Genomic DNA, 22810 nt, shown 5'->3' with positions numbered 1-22810 from the left:
ACTGCTTTCCCTTGTTTTTTTTTTATAATCAACCAGCTTACTCCAATAATGTCCTTGATGTATTCAGCCAATTGGAAGATGCCCCTCCTTTCTTTTCCTTTTTGAACAGAAAAGGGGGGACGAAGGTACCCTGGCAATGGTATAAAAATCTGTGATACACTGATGCAGTTGTCCGGTTCGTAGGGAGCACAGAGAGGGAAGTTTTGTTCACTGCACCCTTGAAGGATTCAGTTCCTTACTAGTTAGCACAGAGTGAGGAGCAGTCAGAGTAATCAGTCTCTGGCAATCATGGCCAAGGTAGCTTGGCTGTGGTTTCTGCTGCTTTCACCCACTATCCATGGAAAAGGTAAGTCCTTTCAGGATGAAATTTTAATATTGTTTAAATGAGATATACAATACTTTGTTCTTCAGAACTCATAAGAGTAACAATCAGGGCTGCAATGTTTCATTTTTTAGATTAAAACTTTTAAAGGTTTTTAACTTTTTATGCTTTTAATGTATAGTTTCATGGCTTTATTGCTGTAAGCTGCTTTGATTTTTTTATGATGCAGAAATATACTCAGGCTTTTTAAAATATAAATAAACCAATAAGCTAAATAATGTGCCACACAATTAACCAGTGGCAGACTTTTAAAAAATATTATCTTTAATACACAGAGATGAGTGAAGCTGTCACTTTTGCATTTCTATGTCAATTTGTAATTCCCCCCCCTTCAAATCCACATGAAAATTAATCAGCATTTCAGTGAGAATTTCTCCTAATATATACATGTTTGTGTGCATTTATATACATTTCTGTGCACATCTTACCACAGCATATGCAGTTCTGTTTGCATTACTTGGATGGAGAACTGCAGGGTTCAGAGAAGTGTGGATTTAAAAGGATGGCTGTATTTTGATTAACATATTGTTTCAGAAAGTTAGGGAGGTTTGCCTTTAACTGAGGACTGAATCCGATCTCTCTGGCTTCTCTATTAATGCAACAACTCATTATAAAAGCAGCCTTGAGACATTTCTCCTTCCACTTTGGAATGTTTCTTCTTAACTGATGCCTCTCGCTACGGCACCCGGTGTCTCATCTACAAAGTTGTTGCTTTGGTTCAGAACTAGGCATGGGTTGGAAGACAGTAAAGCCGCAGATTGTGTGTTGCAACTGAAATGTGTGATGTTGCTCTGTTGCATTGCTGTGAGGAAGAGGCGGAAAATTTCACTGTTTGCCTAATCACTCCTTGCTGTATATTATGGCTTTGATTAAATTACACAAAACAAGAAAACTTCCAAAGAAGTTGTAGAACATTTTGTATGCTTTTTTTCTGTAAATCTGCCTAGGCACTTAAGTGACTGCAATTGATCTGATGGTTTTATGCCACTCTACATTTGCTGTACCTTTAAAATTTTGCAAGGCTTTTCATCCTTTTCATTCTGTCCTCTCATTCACATTTACTACATAAGCCAAATGTCATTCTTTGATATGTTTAAGAAAGAAGCATGAAGTGTTTGGCATGTCATGGGGGCTTGAACAGGTGGATGGAACAGGTGTGGTTTTCAAAATGTAGCAGATGCCGTAATCTTGCATAATCTTAGCTTCGTGGCAAATTACTTATGATGTTGTTTTCTGGCATTTTTTTTTAAGAAGTGTATTTCTTAGTTGCTTTGAGCTCAACATTTATTGCCGGAAAAGCAGAGTTTAAATATTAAATTAATTACTCGGAATCAGAGGCAGTAGTGCTGTTGCACCCCAGGTCCTTCTTGTGGGCTTACCATTGAGGCATTTAACTGGGCATTATGATAATGTGATGCTGGACTAGATGGGCCCATGGCCTGATCCAGCTCTTGTTGTGTACTTATGGTAAATAAGCCTTGTGCAAGACCTCTGTTTTTATTTAATTTTAAAAGGTAACTGAACCTCTTGTCTTGCGTCTTTGGTTTCATAAGTGTTCTGGTTGTTAGTTGCCTATTACCTTCTCCGGCAGGTGGCTTCAGAGGTCAGTTGGTGTCTCTTTATGCAAGGAGGTGTCCGTTATTAGCTCTTTATGCCTGTCTACAAGCCACAATGGCTATGTGCTAACTTCATTGTCAGAGGCAGGTTCGGCTTGTGGGCCTCCTGTTTGTGAGCCTTGTGTGCAAAAGATGGCAGGTTCAGCCATTAATGGGGCTCAGAAAGGCACCTGCATGAAACCCCCCCCAACGCCTAATTTTCTTTCAATAGAGAAGTGCTTGCATGAGATATACAAGCCAGGTTTTTTTTGGGGGGGTAACTGCTGTTTATGGTAAGCAGTCTTAAGAAAATGCCTGGGAAGAGGGCACTTTGGTGCTATTTTCTCTCTCTGACAGGGTTAGCATGAGCGTATTCAGGATTTATGTTGGGGGGAGCCTCAGTTAAGTATTTTTATTGATTTACTTGATGGGGGGCAAGCCTCAGTTCAGTATTATTATTGATTTACTTGATTTGGGGGGCAGCCCCCTTGGCTACGCTCATGTTGGGGGGGTGAGCCTCAGTTAAGTTTTTTTATTCATTTACTTGATTTGGGGGGGCAGCCCCCTTGGCTACGCTCACGTTGGGAGGGCGAGCCTCAGTTAAGTATTTTTATTAATTTACTTGATTTGGGGGGCAGCCCCCTTGGATACGCTCATGTAGGGGGGGCGAGCCTCAGTTAAGTATTTTTATTGATTTACTTGATTTGGGGGGCAGCCCCCTTGGCTACGGTCACGTTGGGGGGGAGCAAGCTTCAGTTAAGTATTTTTATTAATTTCCTTGATTTGGGGGGGCAGCCCCCTTGGCTATGCTCACGTTGGGGGGCGAGCCTCAGTTAAGTATTTTTATTGATTTACTTGATTTGGGGGGCAGCCCCCTTGGCTACGCTCATCTTGGGGTGGGAGAGCCTCAGTTAAGTATTTTTATTTATTTACTTGATTTGGGGGGCAGCCCCCTTGGCTACGCTCATGTAGGGGGGGGCGAGCCTCAGTTAAGTATTTTTATTGATTTACTTGATTTGGGGGGCAGCCCCCTTGGCTACGGTCACGTTGGGGGGGAGCAAGCTTCAGTTAAGTATTTTTATTAATTTCCTTGATTTGGGGGGCAGTCCCCTTAGCTACGCTCACGTTGGGAGGGCGAGCCTCAGTTAAGTATTTTTATTAATTTACTTGATTTTGGGGGGCAGCCCCCTTGGCTACGCTCATCTTGGGGGGGGCGAGCCTCAGTTAAGTATTTTTATTGATTTACTTGATTTTGGGGGGCAGCCCCCTTGGCTACGCTCATGTTGGGGGGGGCGAGCCTCAGTTAAGTATTTTTATTAATTTACTTGATTTGGGGGGCAGCCCCCTTGGCTACGGTCACGTTGGGAGGGCGAGCCTCAGTTAAGTATTTTTATTGATTTACTTGATTTGGGGGGCAGCCCCCTTGGCTACGCTCATCTTGGGGGGGGAGAGCCTCAGTTAAGTATTTTTATTGATTTACTTGATTTTGGGGGGCAGCCCCCTTGGCTACGCTCATGTTGGGGGGGCGAGCCTCAGTTAAGTATTTTTATTAATTTCCTTGATTTGGGGGGGCAGCCCCCTTGGCTATGCTCACGTTGGGGGGCGAGCCTCAGTTAAGTATTTTTATTGATTTACTTGATTTGGGGGGCAGCCCCCTTGGCTACGCTCATCTTGGGGGGGGAGAGCCTCAGTTAAGTATTTTTTTTTATTTACTTGATTTGGGGGGCAGCCCCCTTGGCTACGCTCATGTAGGGGGGGCGAGCCTCAGTTAAGTATTTTTATTGATTTACTTGATGGGGGGCAAACCTCAGTTAAGTATTATTATTGATTTACTTGATTTGGGGGGCAGCCCCCTTGGCTACGCTCATGTTGGGGGGGCGAGCCTCAGTTAAGTATTTTTATTGATTTACTTGATTTTGGGGGGCAGCCCCCTTGGCTACGCTCATGTTGGGGGGGCGAGCCTCAGTTAAGTATTTTTATTGATTTACTTGATTTTGGGGGGCAGCCCCCTTGGCTACGCTCATGTTGGGGGGGCGAGCCTCAGTTAAGTATTTTTATTAATTTACTTGATTTGGGTGGCAGCCCCCTTGGCTACGCTCATGTTGGGGGGGCGAGCCTCAGTTAAGTATTTTTATTGATTTACTTGATTTTGGGGGGGCAGCCCCCTTGGCTACGCTCATGTTGGGGGGGCGAGCCTCAGTTAAGTATTTTTATTAATTTACTTGATTTGGGGGGCAGCCCCCTTGGCTACGCTCATGTTGGGGGGGCGAGCCTCAGTTAAGTATTTTTATTGATTTACTTGATTTTGGAGGGCAGCCCCCTTGGCTACACTCATGTTGGGGGGGGAGCCTCAGTTAAGTATTTTTTTTTATTTACTTGATTTGGGGGGCAGCCCCCTTGGCTACGCTCATCTTGGGGGGGGAGCCTCAGTTAAGTATTTTTTTTATTTACTTGATTTGGGGGGGGCAGCCCCTTTGGCTACACTCATGTTGGGGGGGCGAGCCTCAGTTAAGTATTTTTATTGATTTACTTGACTTGGGGGGGCAAGCTCCTTGGCCACACTCATGTTGGGGGGGAGCCTCAGTTAAGTATTTTTATTGATTTACTTGATTGGGGGGGACAGCCCCCTTGGCCATGCCCATGCAGGCTAATGCTCTGATCTGGTAGACAATATTGTTACTGGCCCCCCATTCTCCGAGCAGCGACAGCCTCCAGGGGTTCCTGTGCTTACCCAGGTTTAGTTTCCTTGGAATGAAGGCCAGCAGAGACTGTGATGTCTTTAGGATACATAGGTTTATTTACATGTGTATTACAGGTACAGCGTGAGCAAAAGATGAAAGCACTTACCGCATTAATGCTGCAGCAGATCTGGTATTAGGTTTCCAGAGAAGCCTCAAGACACAGTTTGGGATCTAACACAGAACAACACATCTCTCTATGTCTGACGCTTCCTAAATCAGCGACAGCTCACACACAGCCCCACAATAGGATGTTGTTCTTCATCCTAGGATGACAGTGGTATCCAGCAGAGGAAAAGGCCCACTTATTTGTCTGTGTGTGTTTAAATAAATAAACAAATAAATAAATAAAATTGATTTGCTGGACCAGATTCTTCAGTTCATTTTAATTGCACAGGCCTAAATTTCTGGCAGGACACGGGTGGCGCTGTGGGTTAAACCACAGAGCCTAGGACTTGCCAATCAGAAGGTCGGCAGTTCGAATCCCCGCGACGGGGTGAGCTCCCATTGCTTGGTCCCTGCTCCTACCAACCTAGCAGTTCGAAAGCACGTCAAAGTGCAAGTAGATAAATACGTACCGCTCTGGCGGGAAGGTAAACGGCGTTTCCGTGTGCTGTTCTGGTTCTCCAGAAGCAACCTAGTCATGCTGGCTACATGACCCGGAAGCTGTACGCTGGCTCCCTCGCCCAATAAAGTGAGATGAGCGCCGCAACCCCAGAGTCGGCCACGACTGGACCTAATGGTCAGGGTCCCTTTACTTTTACAAATTTCTGGCATATCAATCAATCGGTCCTGTAAAATAATATAATAACCTTCTATTTATCTTGCTGCTCCCCCAGTTGTTCTGGATTTGACTGGCCCACATGAGACCCATGGCACTTGGAGGGCTTCGGTCACTTTGCCATGTTTGTATGACCCATCTCCTGACTTCCTGGAACAAAGTGTTGTTTGGAGGCAGCGGGATCATCACAATAGAGCCATCTTTCACCGGGATAATGACTCAGGGGACCAAACACCTGTGGCACATTTCAGAGACCGACTCACCGTTCCTAAGCAACCCCTGGGAGATGTCTCCCTCCTGATCCACGATCTCGACATGGCAGATAGAGGGCGATATGCCTGTGAAGTTGCCTTCCTGACCAAAAACAATACCAGGGTAACAATATCAAGGATCATCATACTGAAGGTTAAAAAAGGTAACCTGCATTAATATGCTGAGAAGGCTGCATGGTTAAAAATGCAATATATATGTGTATATATATATTTAAGTTGCATAGTATCATTTTCTATTTTGTTTATTCAGAGAATGTGTGGTTTGCTTTTTTTAAAAGATTCTCAAGCAGGATTTAAAAAATGTGAAGGAAGAAGAAAATATAGCTTTTCTTTCACCATTCAGGTGCTCAGCTGTTTCTTTGCAAGGTGCCTTGGTGACAGATGGGACTGGCTTTAAAAGAGGATTAGGCAAATTCAGGGGGGAGAGGGCTATCAATGGCTACTAGCTACAATGCTCTGCTCTGCCTTCTCAGTTGGAGGCAGCAATGCTTCTTTCTGATAACCAGTTGCTGGGAACCACAGGAGGGGTGAGTACTGTTGTGCTTGGACCCTACTTGCAGGTTTCTCAGAAGAGGCATCTGTTTGGCCACTGTGAGAACAGGATGCTGGACTAGATGGGCCTAATCCAGAAGGGCTCTTCTTATGTTCTAAATGGAGGGAGGGGACAGGTCCCCAAGCTTTTTATCAATTGTGAAAAGAGGTAGAACCTTGAGGATCACATTCTCCTAGAACCTTACAATTCCAAAGTATCTTCAGTCATCTTCCTTTACTTTCCTCGCATTCTATGTCCGCTTGAGCTGTGCAAGTACCAAATTTGCTGCAGGTGTTTGATAAGTATCGTTTTGCTTCCCAGTTCCAGTGACCAAGCCTGTCATTAAGGCCACCAACGATGATGAGACCAGCTTGCCTGGCGTGATGAGGTTCAACCTGTCGTGCTTGACCAGCGGCTCTCCGCCCATCACTTACCGCTGGTTCAAACAAGTGGAAGGAAGCAATGCTACCCTTGTGGGCAAGGAAGCCGTGCTTGCCTTTGACAGACTGGAGGCATCGGATGCTGGCAGATACTACTGTGAAGTTGAAAACAGGGTCAGCAAGCAGATCCAGCAGAGTAGAGCTATTCGGATAAACGTGCAAAGTAAGAGCATCCAACAGCCTCTGCTATGCAAAGATCCACAATGTAGCTCCAGAGTGATTTAGTTTTAGGAAACCCAATTCATTCATTTATTCAAATAATAATAATATTTAATTAAAAATGCAGTAAAATGGCTACATACAAATTCAAGAAAACCAGAATACAGCACAAAGCAATACATAGTGTAACAATAGCCTCTCCAAAGCAGCTAACCCCCCCCCCGCCCCCGCGCAATTTATAACAATCAGTTTTGTCCAGGCTTGGCCTCTGTGTTAAGAGCTCCAGTATCTGAAATTCTTTGCATGAAATAGATAGATTTTATTCTATTTTATTTGACAAATTTTATAAACTACATTTAAAAAACATATCAGAGCAGTGTACAATAGTCAAATCCACAGTACACAATAAAACAATGTGTTCTGCTCCCTAGTTTCCCTTAGGCATCTGTTTGGCCACTGTGAAAACAGGATGCTGAACTAGATGGGCCATTGGCCTGATTCAGCAGGATCTTCTTACGTTCTTACTTTCTTAATATAAAATTCAGTTCAGAAAGATCAATAAGGCAGAAGGCTACAATCCTGTATCTAAAAAACAAAGGACAAGTGTGAATTGGGAGCCCACAGCATTTTAACTCTTACCTGCCCATTAAGTTCCTAGGGAAGCCCCAAGTCACAGCTTTGGGTCTAGCGTACAGCAGACACATCCCTGCTTCTGCAGCTTCCAAGATCAGCCAAAACTCTCTCTCACACAGAGTTCCCCATCTTTGATTGATATGGCATCCCACCAGGTGATATGGAAAAAAGCCTACCCACTTGCCTCTATGGCAGCCTCCTACAACATGTAAATGGCAGTACTTAACTGGCCAGCCAAGGCCATTACCTTAACAGAAAGACTAATTTGATTGGTTCAGCAGGTTTCCTGCCCTAGATTTGCACTCTACACATACACAGGATTGCAGGTTTGGAAGGGACCCACAGGTATCATCCGGACTGACACACACACCCCACCCCCCAAAAAACAACCCTTTGCAGTATGTTAGCTGCCCTGTAAAACACCAGTTACATTGATGGTGCAAGATACATATTAGAAGGAATAAAAGCTGTGGAATACCAACAGTTATTAAGCACTATCAGTGCATCTAGTGATTATCAGAATCTTACATGCAAAAAAGAACTGATCTGTTCTTCAGAAAAGAAGAGGGATGGAGAGAGAAAAATGCATTCCTGCTTTTGCTTGCAGGTTCTGCAGTGCCATCTACTTTGGGGCATAGCACTGAGTTCGCAATGAGCACCACAGCTGTGGCAGGTAAGCTGTCGCCAAATGATAGGCTGTTCAGTTTTGAGTTGTGGGTGGGAAATGCATGGGTGATTGAGGTGGGGTCGCCTGCTCCTCTGCCTGGCCTTCAACTGCTACAGCAGGCAGCATTTGCAGAATGCCCCCAGTTGTCCTTCTCCTGCTTTTGTCCGCTGTTCCCTCCCCCCTTGTTGAAGGCATCCTCTAGTTGTCCACGTGGTCGTGGATGGAGAGGAAATAGAAATAGAAGGACTCCTTCACCCTGCAGCCTCAAAAGGTGACCCTGTAAACTCAACTCGTCTCTAGTTGTGTATCAAGTGTGAGGAGGCGGAGGCCCAATCTAGACAGCAAAGGGGTGTGGGGATGAGGGGTGCCAAAACCTTCCCAGTGCCTTGCAATGCCACACCACAGCACTTCCCAGGGCATGGTTTTCTCCCAGCTGAGTCCTGCCGAGAGAACAGTGGCCCTGGGGGACAAGAGTGCATGGAGGGAAGGCACAGTATGGGGACGTATCTCTAATATTCTCACAGATGCCACCAGCACGGCTTGGATGGTGTTCGGAGGAAGAACTACATCTGGCAGCTTCAACTCAAGAGAGCTCACCGTGGCAAAACGTGAGGAACATTAGTGTGGCCTTCCTGTTATTTTAGACTGCTGGAGGAGGACAACCTGAATTCCCGGGGAGGGGAGGGGAATGTGCAATGCAGCAACTCTTTAGGTTTACTGGGAAAGCTCTGGGGTTCACTGCAAAAAATTCTCTGCTCAGGGGCCTTTCCAGGCAATGTCAGAATCCTTCTCAATGGCTCTAGTCACCCTTTCCTTCTCTCTGAGTGCCAAGCACCCAGAAGTCTGCTTCTGTCCCTAAGGCTCCTTCGCAAACTAGGAGACCGTGTTGGCAGTGGGGCCTTGGCTGCTCCCCCTGGGTTAGCCCTTGAGCACAGATGTACTGATAAAGTAGCAAGTGACAGGTAAAGTTTACCTCATTACAGGGGTTAGCATTTTCAGCTCCAAAAACTAGCCAAGCTGTACAGTACTGTGGGGCTTTCATTGCCTCTTTAGGACTCGACTTGAGGAAGAGGATACTCTCACTAGCAGCCAGGAATGTATTTCTGCACCCACAGAAGCACAAGCGTCATTTCCTCCAGAGCAGACACACTGACATGGGTCGACCTGAATTATGCCTTTCAGTTAGTCTTCTCTGAATAGGGCTAACATGGAATACAAATGTTGTAGTAACTGGTGTATCCTGGCTCAAAGATGTGTTCCAAAAAAGATCAGCTTCCTAAGTGGCCTACATATACCTTGACTGTTGCTGGGAGTTCCCAGTTTTGAGGAACATTTGTGCACTGTCATTTCCAGAGGGAGAGGGAGAGGGAGAATTTAGATTTTTATTTCATTTAGGACTCATCCAGACTTAACTTTTGCCCTGCACTTTCTAGGCACAGCTCCATGGTTTCCTGGTTTGTGTTTGATGCCCCACCGCTTTCCACAGGAAAACCCGATATTTACTGCTGAATTGGAGCAAAGAGCTATTCAGATTTCCTGCAGGTTACTGCTTGCTCCAATTCGGTGGTAAAGAGCTGGTTTTCATGGAGAAAGTGCTGGAGGCAAAAAGAAGAAGACCCTGTCCGACATGAGCCTGTTTCTAAAGGTCACCCCAGTTGACATCCCAGCAGAAGTACCCAACATCTCAACCCTAAAGTCTTTTGTGTGGCTCTGGAGATGAAATTCGCCCTGCGAATACACTGGGGTGGGGTGGGGAATTCTAACAGCTGCTGCATAGATTCTACTCCAGCCTTGCTTCAGTTGCTCTTTGGGTGAAAGCCGGTCTCCTTTCTGCTGATGCAGCATCTTTGCTTTGATTTGCAGGTCCAGCTACAACACCAGCAACTACGACAGCGACTACTACTGGGAAGCCTTTACCAAAGCCTACTGGTAAAGACAGCACTTGATAGCAAAGTTAAGGAAAAGGAGGAAGTGAAGTTGCCTGTGTGGCAGGCTTGAAGGTGGCAGAATTCAGGCTGCAAGTTGGAAGTGCCATTTTTGAATGCATCTCCCATTAGTGGGGGGGGGGGGGGAAATGGACTTGCTAAAAGTATTTTGGTTTTTTTAACCAAACCCCTTACATACTAGGGAGTACAGGAAAGTTAGGCTCCAACCCTTTGCCTGCCACTTTTCAGGATACTTTTAACATGGGAAAGGATTTGAAATGTTTTGATTCCCCTTCAAGCTGAAGTCCTGGGAAGAATTTAAATTTAGTTCACATTTAAAGGCAGTTGTATCAAATCCACACTTTTCAAAACAGTGTGAGAACCTAAACAGTGTCACCCTACAAAATTCACCCTTTTCTGAATTTTGCAGTGTAGTTTTCCAAGCAGTGTTTACAAAAATGTATATATTTGGGGAACATGTGCATTAAAATGAACATATCAGTATGAATAGACATACAAATATGTAAATCTCATCCTTTGCTGTGTTGTCCTAGGGTCCAAGATGTCAACCTTTGCCATCATCATGCTTGTTCTGCTCACCTTTCTTCTCACTGGTATTCTTTCGTGTATTGTCTGCTACAGAATACATGGAACTGGTGAGTGAGTTAGATTTCACTCAGAAAACAATGGCTTCTCTGATTTGACAGAGTGAAATGATATATGAAGAACTGGAGGGAGGGACTCTGCTGCATTAGTCCTCAGGACCAGGGTGGGTGGACCAGGGTGAAGGATTTAGGAACCCTATCTATGGGACTAGTGAACTGCAGGTAGTTCTGAGCATAACTTTGTACGTCCCTCCCGAAGCTATGTGTTTGGTGGAAAAGGACGACCATGCCAGACAGAAAGAGTGTTTATAGGCCATTTTGTCTAAGAGCTGCACCAGTGCCCCCCTGCCACATACAGAACAACACAGCAGCTGTATGCGTTTTCCCCTTGTTGGGATTAGGGTATAAACTGCACTTCTATTGTTCATCTGATATTGCTTGTTACATTTTTAACAAAAGCTGTTTGCAGTTTTGAAATGATTGTACTTTTCTGGAGGGACATTTGCTCATAAAGTTCTGCTGTTTGTTTTTTGTATTTCAGGTGACGGCTTTCCAATTTCATAGTAAGTGATTATCTGATTATCTAAGGGTTGTAGAACTGACATGTTTGGGCTGGCAGCATATTGGAAAGATTAATATGAATAAGTGAAAAGGACCTGAAATATAAATGCTACAGTGCATATGTGTTGTGGTAGGAGGAGAGTGAATGAGAAGTAGGTCTCATCCGGAATGGCCAGATTCAGGGCTGGATTATCCAAAAAGATGTGGTTAGGACACTAGCAAAGCAGGGGTACCCAAAAAGTGACCATTTTGTTTGTATGTGTGTTTTGGGGAGGGGGATGAGCTTTGATATTTTAAAGAAAAATTATTGAGGTGGTCATGGGAAAAATCAGAACTTTGCTAGTCTTCCTTACACTCTACTCGTACTCTTCTTGATTTTTCTTTTCTCTTTTTTATTTTGAACTTATTTTGAACTACATATTGGGGAGAGCACCATAATCTTTTCAGTGCTCAGGGCCTCTGGCAGTCCTAATCCAGCCTCAGCCAGATGTCACCAGTGGGCTCAGCAGATCCCCTGCTTTTGCAAAGGACATAAACTATTGGATCAGATATTTGGGCTAAAATCTAGGAACTCTTTAAAACAAGAGTAGACACTTCCAGCAAATCAGGCCTTGCTCAGTGGCTTGACAAGCTCCCTGATTTGTGTTTTTTTGGCAGTGGCATAAGTTCCGCTACCACTAGAAAAATAAAAGTGTGCAAAATGACAGCAAGAACCACACAACTCCATACAGCAAGTGAGCCTCCTATCTCCTTAGAAAACATGGATAGAATAGTGGTATGTTGTGAGTGGAAAGTGGCCAAATGTTAATCTTTGCACTTGTTTAAAAGTTGAAGCATGGATTTCAGAAGCAGACCGTGCAAATTGGAAAGGCTGAAACAGGACATAGGAAGCTGTGCAAAGAGACCATCTAACTGCAGAAATGCCAATCAGGCTTTGAAGTTCCAGCCCTCCAAAGTACTTCGTTTTCTTCCCTTACGCCTATTGCAAGCCCGGGGTCTATTGACCTGATTCTCACCTTTTACTTTCTGTTTCAGCTTCTGTATTACCAGAGGCACAGATGAAGACAACGATGATGACAACACAGGTGGAAGTGATGGGGACAACCCACATGACCTAGGAAGAAACAACAGGTGTGCATGTTCGTATGAGTACGAGTTACTGAACGGCAGTGCTGACAACAGCCGCATCCTGGCACCTATACTAGGCCTTGAGGAAGAGGCGATAGAACTCAAGACAGTCAATATGTATGAGGCCCTGGTCAATGAGTCAGATTCTGACACTGAAGTGCTAGATGCCCCCCTGTGAGGCGCCTTCCTTTTTCTTTTTTGCATTGATGAGAGCCAGAGTGGTGTATTGGTTAAGAGCGGTAGACTTGTAATCTGGTGAACCGGATTCATGTCTCCTCTCCTCCACATGCAGCTGCTGGGTAACCTTAGGCTAGTCACACTTCTTTGAAGTCTCTCAGCCCCACTCACCTCACAAAGTGTTTGTTGTGGGGGAGGAGGGGAAAGGAGAATGTTAGCCGCTTTGAGACTCCTGAAGGGGAGTGATAAAGCGGGATATCAAATCCAAACTCCTCCTCTTCTTCTCCTCAACCCAGCCATCGTCAGGCTATTTTCCATATTGTTTCTAGAGGTAAAATTGTGCCACCAATTGGGCAAAGAGGCCATACATCTTGACTTTTGCTGACACAGCCGGGATGCAATAAGAAAACGGACGCGAATTGAGAATTAGCAATTAAAAAAAGCTCAACAACATTGCACAAAAATTGGCCAAAGCTCAAAATTGATTCAATTTTTGAAAGATGGCAACCCTAGTTAAGTAGGGTGGTGTGTGGATCACAAAAGCAATGGCTTACGTTCAAGTGTGCCTCAGGAATGCATTGTCAGTTCTCTGCCTCAGAACTGCCCTGTATAAGGTGGAGGATAATCAGATTTTTTATATGCTAGTGGTGGCAGCAGCAGTGGTGGTGGTGGTGGTGGTAGTGGGTGTTGTGTTGTTGTTCTTCTTGTTGTTGTTCTTGTTGTTGTTCTTGTTCTTGTTGTGGCTGTGCTTGTAGTTGTTGTTATTATTATTAAATTTATTGGTGATATTTTCTTTGCCAAAGCAGCTCATGTTCATTTCATTCAGTATTGCTGGTCTGGAAGACAATCAGACTGGTCCCTGTGTTGCTTTTTTAAAGGTTTGTGTCATTTACATCAATGGTCCTCAACCTTTTTGAGTCCATGGCTCCCTTGACTAACTCCATTCTTTCTGCGGCTCCCCTGTGGGGCTCAGGAGCCCACTTATTTCACCCCTTTCCTGCAGAGACAGCAGCCTCTCACCCCTCCCCTGTGGAGGGTTCCCTCAACCTCCTCTCCTTTCCCCTTTCCTTGGGAGTCCTCCAGGCAGCCGCTCCTACCACGTCTAGTCTCTGAGCTGCCCCCACCCCCACCCCAAAGAGAGGTGCCACCTCACACCGCCCCACAAGGGCCTGAGAAGAGGATGCCCCCAGCCTCAGTGGCCCAATGGAGATTGGCCAAAGGTGAACATGAGGCCAGCACCAGGGGCAGCAATGGCAGCAATGGGCGCTGCTTGACCTGCATGACAGAAAGGCTTCCCTTCAGCACTGGGCACTCAGCTTCCAGGCAGGCTTCGCACACAGCAAGTACAAGAAAGTCCAGTGCAGCACCTGCCTGAACTGGCTGGCTGGGCTCCCTCGCCCACTTGCTTGCTTACACCGCTCCTGGCAGCCAGCACCCTCTAGCCAGCCCCAGAGACACCATTCATCTGGGGAGCTTGTAGCCAGGGCTGCTGCAGCAAACAGCTGCGCATGCCTTTGGGAGGCAGAGACGTGAGAGGGCATCAGAGGAGGGAGGGAAGGAAAGAGGGACAGAGGCCAGGGTTGCCCTCAGCACCCCTGACCATCATTCAAAGCACCCCGGGGTACCACAGCACACTCATTGAAAATCATTGATCCAAGCTATTTCATAATTCTTCCTTTGCTACACTTGGTGGGTTGGCTGTTCTTCTCTTGCATTGCCGTCACTTATAGATCTTATATTGTAAAGAGGCAATGCATGAGTTCCACTTGGAGGAGGGAGGATTACAATTTTTCTATCTATCTATTTGTGTGACAGAATGTTGGACTAGGAAACTGGAGAGGCCACGGTTAAAATCCCTACCGGGCCTTGAAGCTCAAATGGGTGCCACAGGCCAGTCAAAGACCCTCAGCCAAACCTGCTTCACAGTACTGTGAGGATGAAACGGCGTGAGGGTGAAGTGTGTACGTCGTCTTGATCTCCTCGGAGAAAATATATGTAACATGAATGCAGAAAAAAAAACCTAAAAAATAAATAAAATTTGTTAAATTCACTGTTTGCCGTATTTATATTGTGGTTCCCTGTGCCCTTAAATTTGACCAAACTGCGGGAGGCAGTGGAAGACAGGAGTGCCTGGCATGCTCTGGTCCATGGGGTCACGAAGAGTCGGACACGACTAAACGACTAAACAACAACAACAACAACAACAACAATAACAATAACAACATGCCCTTAAACAACAAAGCTTTAGATATGCTAAAGAGAGATGCCTTTGCTCAGCCTGACAGGGCTCCCAACCCTGAACTCACAAGGGGGGGGGAACAAACCCATCTCATTTTCCTTGTTTTGGGTTTTCCTTAATGCCCTCTATTAGTTTCCCCTCCCTGAATTCTTTTGCAGTATTGCTGTCATCCAGCAATGGGCCCAAACATACTCTTCATTGTGCTATAGCTACCTTCCCCAACCTGGTACCCTTCTGATATTTTTGGGATACAACCCCCAGGTTGGGCATGACTGCACTCTGGATTCTGCCCATCTTGTCCCCCCCTTTTTTTGCCTTCCTCCCCACCCCTTGATTTGCTGCCACCCAAGCAGTTTGTGATCTGTTAGCTCCATAGCTGTCAACCGTCCCTTATTTGGTGGGAAACTCCCTTATCCCAGCGCCGTTTCCCACTGCTGTCCCAGATTGATGATGTCCCTTAAATTTCCCGGGTTTCAAAGGAAGCAGCTCCTCTCCCTCCCACCCTGACGGCCAGGGAGGAGAGAGGCTCCAACTGTGTTGCTTGGCTGCGTTGCTCACCCAATAAGGAGTCTAAGAATGACTGGGGGGTGGAGCTTGCATGCCTTGTGCCGATCAAATCGGCTGCATTGCCTGGGGACTCGCCTTTGCTCAGCGCTTCCCAGCAGAGAGGTGACGGTGGTTTTCCTTGCTGCATCCCCTTTGCTGGTTTGCTGCGCTGTGGGAACCACCACTTGAGGCTTCGTTTGGCTGCTGGTTGACTAAAATCCCTTATTTTGGCTGCTGGTCCCTTATTTTCAAATCTGTAAATTGACAGCTATGGTTAGCTCCTCCCTCCCCAAGGTTGTATCAGGTGGATAAAAGGTAAAGGTAAAGGTACCCCTGCCCGTACGGGCCAGTCTTGACAGACTCTGGGGTTGTGCGCCCATCTCACTTAAGAGGCCAGGGGCCAGCGCTGTCCGGAGACACTTCCGGGTCACGTGGCCAGCGTGACATCGCTGCTCTGGCGAGCCAGAGCCGCACACGGAAACGCCGTTTACCTTCCCACTGGTAAGCGGTCCCTATTTATCTACTTGCACCCGGAGGTGCTTTCGAACTGCTAGGTTGGCAGGCGCTGGGACCGAGCAGCGGGAGTGCACCCCGCCGCAGGGATTCGAACCGCCGACCTTTCGATCGGCAAGCCCTAGGCGCTGAGGCTTTAACCCACAGCACCACCTGCGTCCCTGTATCAGGTGGATACAACCCCCCAAGTTGCTACACAAATTTGATGGTTCTGATTCTACACTTAGGGTGGCTGGGACTCTCTTCTGCTGCAGCAACTAACAACCTTCCTTTGCCTATGTCCTTTCCTTGCCTGTATTGTCCTGCCTAAACATAGGAAGCTGACTGAATTAGGCAAATGGGTAACTGTCAGTCCAATCTGGTCCACCACACTCCGTGCTATTTACTCTGACTGGCAGTTGCTCTCCAGAGTTTCAGGTAGGGCATCTTCCCCAGACCTAACTGGAGACACCAAGGATTTAACCAGGACACTTCTATATTCGGAGCAGGTGTTCTCTCACTGCGTTATGGCACTTGAGATTTCCTCTGCAGCAGTGACCACTAGCAGCATCTGAGGAGAAGTAGGATACAGGATAGAGGAGGGGTGAGCAACCTTTTTCAGCCGTGGGCTATGTAAAAACACGCTGATTCCCGGACCATCCACAGGCCGGATTGAGAAGGCAATTGGGCTGCATCCCATTCCCCTTAGGGAATGGAGCCTCTCAGGGATAGAGCCTCTCGGAGTCTTGCAATGGGAAGAACCTAGAGGGGAGGAGTTTGGGCAAGGAAAGGGGTGTGGGAACTAAGTACCAGTCTCCCTCCTTATCCTGACATTAGCAGCAAGAAGGTGTTTGTTACCTGCTGCAGTTCCAGACGAGATGTGAGGGGAAGGGATAGCTTTCAGTCTTTCTGTTTTCTTCACTATTCTAGTTGAGGAGTGTTAAATTCCACCCCCACCCCCACCCCTGTCTCTTCCATGTGCGCACACACACCCCATCATCAGGTGTGGAAGCTCTAAATTTCCAATGTCCCCAGAGAAGAGATTCTCTTGCACAGAGACAGGTCAAAACTAGCCAAGGAAATGACCATTTGGCTCTCTGAGGGAGGCAAAATCCTGCTCCATTTGGGTAAAAAAAGGCACAGAACAGCACCCTCCATTTGTAGGTTTCAAGGGACAGGGAGTCATGTTTGGGAGAAGGTGCTGTCTGTCACCCAGAGATGAATGCCAGCAAAATAAACACTAGGCTTTGTTTCTAATACGGGCTTTAAATGTGACATGATATTCCCCCTTAAAGAACTTGAGCATCTACTTCACAAATAAGCAGCATGGTGATTGAACCGCAAGAGATTGAACCGCACCTATCATCCATGGATATTTGGCCATGCTGACCGGGGCTGATGGGATTTGGAGTCCAACAACTTCTGGAGGGCGCTACACTGACTACCTATGAGTAGATCAAACAGCAGGATCTTGCATCACCTTAGGAATCCAGCAACATCTGGACTGACTACCCCTTTCATATATCAAGGCATATCTTATCCTTTAGCTTAATTTTTCACTTGGCATGTGTGTGTTTTCTGTTCAGTAGTAAAAATGTAACAGTTGGTTTTGGAAGTCAAGTATTTAGGACACACAGAAGGTAAACCCTAATTGCACGATTTGTGAAACTCTGGCTTCCATTTAAAAAACAAAACCCTTGGGCCAGGAACTGAGGAATGGAAGAATGGATAGCTGGTCTAGGAATAATCCTGCATTGGCCCACCCAGAGAGAAAGAGAAAGACACAAACAAACAAACAAACAGGAGTGTGTGTTTTTGCAGGGTGCCCAAGTGTGGGTTTGAGACTCTATATACATATTGTTTTATGTGCACAGATGCTCTCTTATTCATTCATTCAGTTTTAAAACATTTTCAGACCAACAATCATCACACATTCTTGGGCAGTCAACAACAATATAAAGTATTGTTACAGAAGTTGGGTGCCACCCCCACTCTCTGCCAGCAGTAGCAAGATTCCATGGGACAGGGGTGCCAACTCAAATAAAATATTGGGGGGACGACAGGTAAGCCCTGACCTGTATAATCGATCAAAAGATGCAGCATACACACCATTTGAATGGCAACACCAATCAAATTGAGGGGGCACTCTCAAATATTTTATTGGGGGAAGGTGAAGGGACCTCTGCCTGTAGGAGTTGGCTCCCAAGCCAGGGGGTTCCAGGCACTCCCCTAGGGTGTGTGTTCCTTTGGAGAATTTAGACACATCAGAGACTGTTGTAGCTTTAAGAAATATGGTTTATTCACCTATTTACAACTTCAGTCTGAGTGGGCAGGGTCCAGATCTTACAGCACAGTCATCTCAAACATAGCTTGTTCCCCATAGCAGTGCAGCCTTGGAGTCAAAGACATCTTTCCCAGCCAGCCTTCAGCCAACCTGCCCAAGGTGGATCTCCCTCGTTGTTCTTCCCCTTCTTCTTCCCAGCACACCTTGCCCTAAAGACTCCCCTTTCCTGTCACTTCAAATACACACCCCATCACCATGGCAACCTCTGTCTGTCCAAATTTCCTCTTTGATGGGCCATCAACACTTTTTGTCATGTGAGGCCCTGTCTTGGAAAGGAAGCCTGGCCTGGCCTTTTCCACTGGCCTGCAATCTTCCCTTTAAATAATCTGCCACCATTTATTAATTTCTAGGGTTTAGTGGGGTCCCCCAAAATTTTTAACAGTATAAATTAGTTAAAACCTAATACTACACAATAAAACTCTAACATTATTCAACCATAATAAATGACAGCAAATTAAAGTTATTAGGCAGCCTGAGGAATTGTACAAATTTAAAATGCTTGAATAAATAGAAACGTACTAACTAGGTCCAAAAAGATTGCAAAGGAAGAACCAACCATACCTCCTTAGTGATGCAATTCCACATGGCCCCCCTTAGCAAGAAAGCCATCTCCACCCAAGAAGAGAGACCCTCAGAACTGGGCCGTAGCAGAATGTCTTAAGAGCAGAATGCTCTTAATAGTATTTGGATCCCAAGCCATTTCTTTTGGATATTGTGGTAAATAGAGATGTGGAGGAGAGGGCAATGGACACAATCCAGTTCCCCCCACCTTTGTGCATTCAGTCAGTAGTGTCAACATTGACTGCAACATCGTCACACAATAAATCCATTGCCACATGGAATACACTTTGAAGCATCTTTTAAGTGCATGCAAACATTTCAGAATATCATTACGGTAATAACTATCACCACTGTACTGATGCTGTTTCAGTCTGTTGAACCAACAGAAATGGAGCAGTTCACACAACAGACCTTTACACTTTGACCACCCTTTCCCAACCTGGTGCCCCTCAGATGTTTTGGTCTACAGCTCCTCCCATCATCTCTGACAACTGGTCATGCTTGCTGGAGCTGATGGGATTGAGAGCACAAAAATTTCTGGTGGGCACCAGATCTTGGAATGCTGACATTGGCCTTGATGGAGAACATGCTTTGCTGTCACAGCTGTGGCTACAGAAAATACAGAGGGCTCTGCCTGTGTGTTTGTGTGCTCAGGCGCACACAGTAAAGCCTGAACTTCCTATTCATGATGTACCTGCAAACATGGTGTGGACCTTCACATTTTCTTCAAAGCATAAATGCATGAAGTAGAATATTGTGATCCAATTCCACTCCGCACAACTAGTGCAATGTAAAAGAAGCAACATTTAAACATGGCCATGGTCCATTTATAAAAACATCCAGAAAACCTTAGCAATGCCCCCCCCCCCAAGTCAGCTAGAAACATCTGGAAACATTTGAACAAACCACCTAAAATCATATTCTGCATCCAGAGCTTCAACATTTGGCACAGTTTTACTCCCCAAACCTTGATTAATTCTAACTTTTATTTGATCTAATAGCTTAGGTATCTCACACCCCACAAACTCATAACAATACCAAACTCTGCCATTCATAGAGCTCCCCGCATCCCTCTTTGCCAGCAATGACTCCTGCTCCTCGGAGAGGTCCTGTGATGACTTGCTGGATGCTCAACGTTGCTGGGCAAATGCCGCACTTTGCATATTTGACAAACTGACACTCTGCCATATTGAGTGCCGAACTCAGCTTGTCAAATACACGGAGAGAAGCACTGCAGATCCTCAGGGAACATTGAGAGAAGCACTCAGTAATATCCAGCCAGGCAGCACCCTAAAGTGAGGGAAGAAAAGACAAGAGCAGAAAAGGCTTGTTTTGATGGAAACCAGAGAAAAGGAAAGGAGAACCAAAGTAGACTTGAGTTTTTTTAACAAACTTTTGTTTTGTTTTGTTTTTTACAAATATGGAGCAGATATTATGTGGCACCTGTAGCAGTGCCAATTTAGCCGATTGAAGTGGGCGAGTGGGCATGTATGGGATAAGGTTACATCACAGGTAAACTGGCCAAGTTGTTAAGGGCTTTGAATACTATTAGTTACACTTTGAACTTGGTCCAGTAGCAAACAAACTCTGAGTGCAGGTGACAAGGCTTCGTTCTCATCAGCAGCCATGCTGCAAGATTCTGCACTAATTGTAACTTTCGGATCAAGCACAAGTGAAGCCCCATATAGAATGCATTGTAGTAATCCAGTCTTTTAAATTTATTTTTTATTTATTAAAAGCCCATAGCACTCAGTATTAGTAACCCAGTCTTGAAGTAACCAGTGCATGAACTACGCTGGCAGAGCTAAGACAAAAAGACTTCTTCCCAGGTGTCTGAGTTTGTAGGGTGTCCTAATGCTCCAATTTTCCTTCTACTAAACACCTTAGGCATCCAGAAAGAAGTCTTTTTTGTCTCAGAATATTCTCCATAACTCACAGAGAGTTGTACAGCCTCTACCAAACATCCTTTAGTCTCCCAGACAGGGTTAAATGTTCTTTTTTATTTTATTTTTAGGAACTGCTTCATGATAATGTTTTGAAGCAGCATAGTTTGTGTTCCATAATGGAAGCCTAATCTCTTCAGCCCTCCTAGTGACCCTGAACTTTTAATTATCTTACTGTGCGGATCTGGTTGTTAAGCACTGAGCTTTTATCAGTGCTGTTTTTCTAGAAAAAGAGGTGCCGGAACTCCCCACAACCACCTCCCTTGTTCTCTTATAATCTTATAATGGCAAAGGTACCCACCTGAGAGGTGCCATAGCTGAGCTCCGGCGAGTTCCAACTGAAAAAAGCCCTGCAGATAATTGTCTATAAAATGGGTGCTCTCCCCCCGCCCCATTTCTCTTGCTCTCAGATGTTGTATAAGAGTGCCTGGTCATCTGACTTAAAAAATTGAAATTGGAAGATAAATGCACCTGCTCTCCCATCTCACTCTCCCTCCCTCCCTCCCTCTCTCTCTCTCTCTCTCTCTCTCTCTCTCTCTCTCTCTCTCTCACACACACACACACACACACACACAGAGTTTCTCTCGCTCTCTTTTTCTGTTAAAGCTGACCTGACTGTTGATACAATAAAAGTGAACTCTTTCTTTGTGAACAGTAACAATGAAAACAAATTGATCTTATTCACCCATCTTGTTCATGTGTTACAACAACCCCTAAAGCAGGCTTCCTCAACCTCGACCCTCCAGATGTTTTTGGCCTACAACTCCCATGATCCCTAGCTAGCAGGACCAGTGGTTAGGGATGATGGGAATTGTAGTCTCAAAACATCTGGAGGGCCGAGGTTGAGGAAGCCTGCCCTAAAGAGAGAACAGAGTGTGCAGCCTTTTACAAAACTTTTTTTTTTAAAAAAAAATCATCAGTTGCATTTATAGCTCGTCTTTTTTCTCTAGGTGGCATATATAGATCTCCCTTTCTTCAACACCACAACAACCCAGTGAGGTAGGATGGGCTGAGGGGCAGTGACAGGTCCAAGGTCACCCAGTGATATTCATGGCCAAGTGGGGATGTGAACCCTAGTCTCTCCCAGGTCCTAGACTGACACTCTTAACAATGCAGAGCATTATCGCATTCTAATATTTATTGGAAGCCACTCAGTCATGTTTGCCCAAAAACTCAAGTGTGCTGTGCTGCAGCAAGCTCATTATGAGGAGTCTGTCGGCTTGTGGAAGTGGGAGCTCGGATGAGCCTGGTCTGAGACAGAGCAGCAGAGGGACAGAAAAGTCATACCCCTGGTCACACTTCCCTCTTTTGCACAAAAGGAACAGGAATCCTGTCCTCTGTTGATGTCAACACATGCACACTGTTTCACAAGCAAAGAGCCAAAGCTCACCATTCTGTGAGGGTGCAACAGTTGCATGTCATCTGAATGTTAAACACACAGAGAGACAGACACCTATATGTGGCGCATTTGGTGTGAGAGATTGACAGAGCGACAGGGCCGTCTTAAGAATATCCGGAGCTGTGGTGCAAAGCTCCCTCTGCCCCCCTGCCCCCCATTTCCCAGAGTTTTTTAGGGATGACAGCACTGCCGGCAGGGCTGGAGGAGGCGGGTGAGGGCGGCAAGCATCCAGCCTCCGCCTCTTCCCTGGCACCCTCCAGAACTTGGCGCCCCGGCGCCCTGTGCCACTAGCCTCTATGGGTAAGACGCCCCTGCAGAGCAAGAAGCATTCAGCAGTCAGTTCTATCTTCTTCTAGCTTTTTATTAATAACCATGAAATAGTGCCAGACATTTCCAGGACAATTTAGGCTGCTGGCTAGTGAGTAAGCCTTACTGAATACTCTAGGAGTTACTTCTGAGTATGCATGCAGTGGATCATACCGCACTTCACTTTACATGGATGTGTAATTAGCAGCATTAGGAACTGCCATATACAGAGTCAGGACATTGGTCCTGTAGCCCAGTATTGTCCACAAAGGCAGTAGCTCTTTCCAGAGTTTTAGACCAGGGACCTTTCCCTGCCCTTCCTGGGGACTGAACCTGCGTGCTGGATAATCTCTACTTGAATCTTGAAAGCATTATTTTGTCACTG

At 45.7% G+C, this 22810-nt stretch overlaps 1 protein-coding gene and 1 long non-coding RNA gene across 6 annotated transcripts in view; one reads left to right on the top strand and one right to left on the bottom strand.

The window, feature by feature from the left end:
- Positions 1–14645, top strand: part of VSIG4 (V-set and immunoglobulin domain containing 4) — a 36807-nt gene extending 22162 nt beyond the window's left edge. For 2 of the 4 annotated variants that reach the window (XM_079961351.1, XM_079961353.1), the window contains exons 2-9: positions 5555–5911; positions 6622–6903; positions 8140–8205; positions 8724–8807; positions 10063–10128; positions 10679–10780; positions 11271–11292; positions 12326–13348. In XM_079961351.1, coding sequence (XP_079817477.1) covers positions 5555–5911; positions 6622–6903; positions 8140–8205; positions 8724–8807; positions 10063–10128; positions 10679–10780; positions 11271–11292; positions 12326–12596 — 1250 coding nt within the window. In that variant the 3' untranslated portion in view covers positions 12597–13348. Of the gene's footprint in view, positions 1–16; positions 347–5554; positions 5912–6621; positions 6904–8139; positions 8206–8723; positions 8808–10062; positions 10129–10678; positions 10781–11270; positions 11293–12325; positions 13349–14410 lie in introns of those variants that run through there. The other 2 variants (XM_079961352.1, XM_079961354.1) reach the window with 2 other exon arrangements.
- Positions 14646–18146: 3501 nt separating this feature from the next.
- LOC307208057 overlaps positions 18147–22810 on the bottom strand; it is a 43869-nt gene continuing 39205 nt past the window's right edge. The window contains exons 4-5 of one of the 2 annotated variants that reach the window (XR_013834952.1): positions 21022–21159; positions 18147–20067 (exon numbers count right to left, since the gene is read on the bottom strand). This is a non-coding gene — a long non-coding RNA (uncharacterized lncRNA). Of the gene's footprint in view, positions 21160–22810 lie in introns of both variants that reach the window. The other variant, XR_013834951.1, reaches the window with a different exon arrangement.

This window comes from Podarcis cretensis (genome assembly GCF_951804945.1).
Source record: "Podarcis cretensis genome assembly, chromosome: Z".
Classification (NCBI taxonomy): domain Eukaryota; kingdom Metazoa; phylum Chordata; class Lepidosauria; order Squamata; family Lacertidae; genus Podarcis; species Podarcis cretensis.
This window is presented reverse-complemented; position numbering and strand designations above follow the sequence as displayed.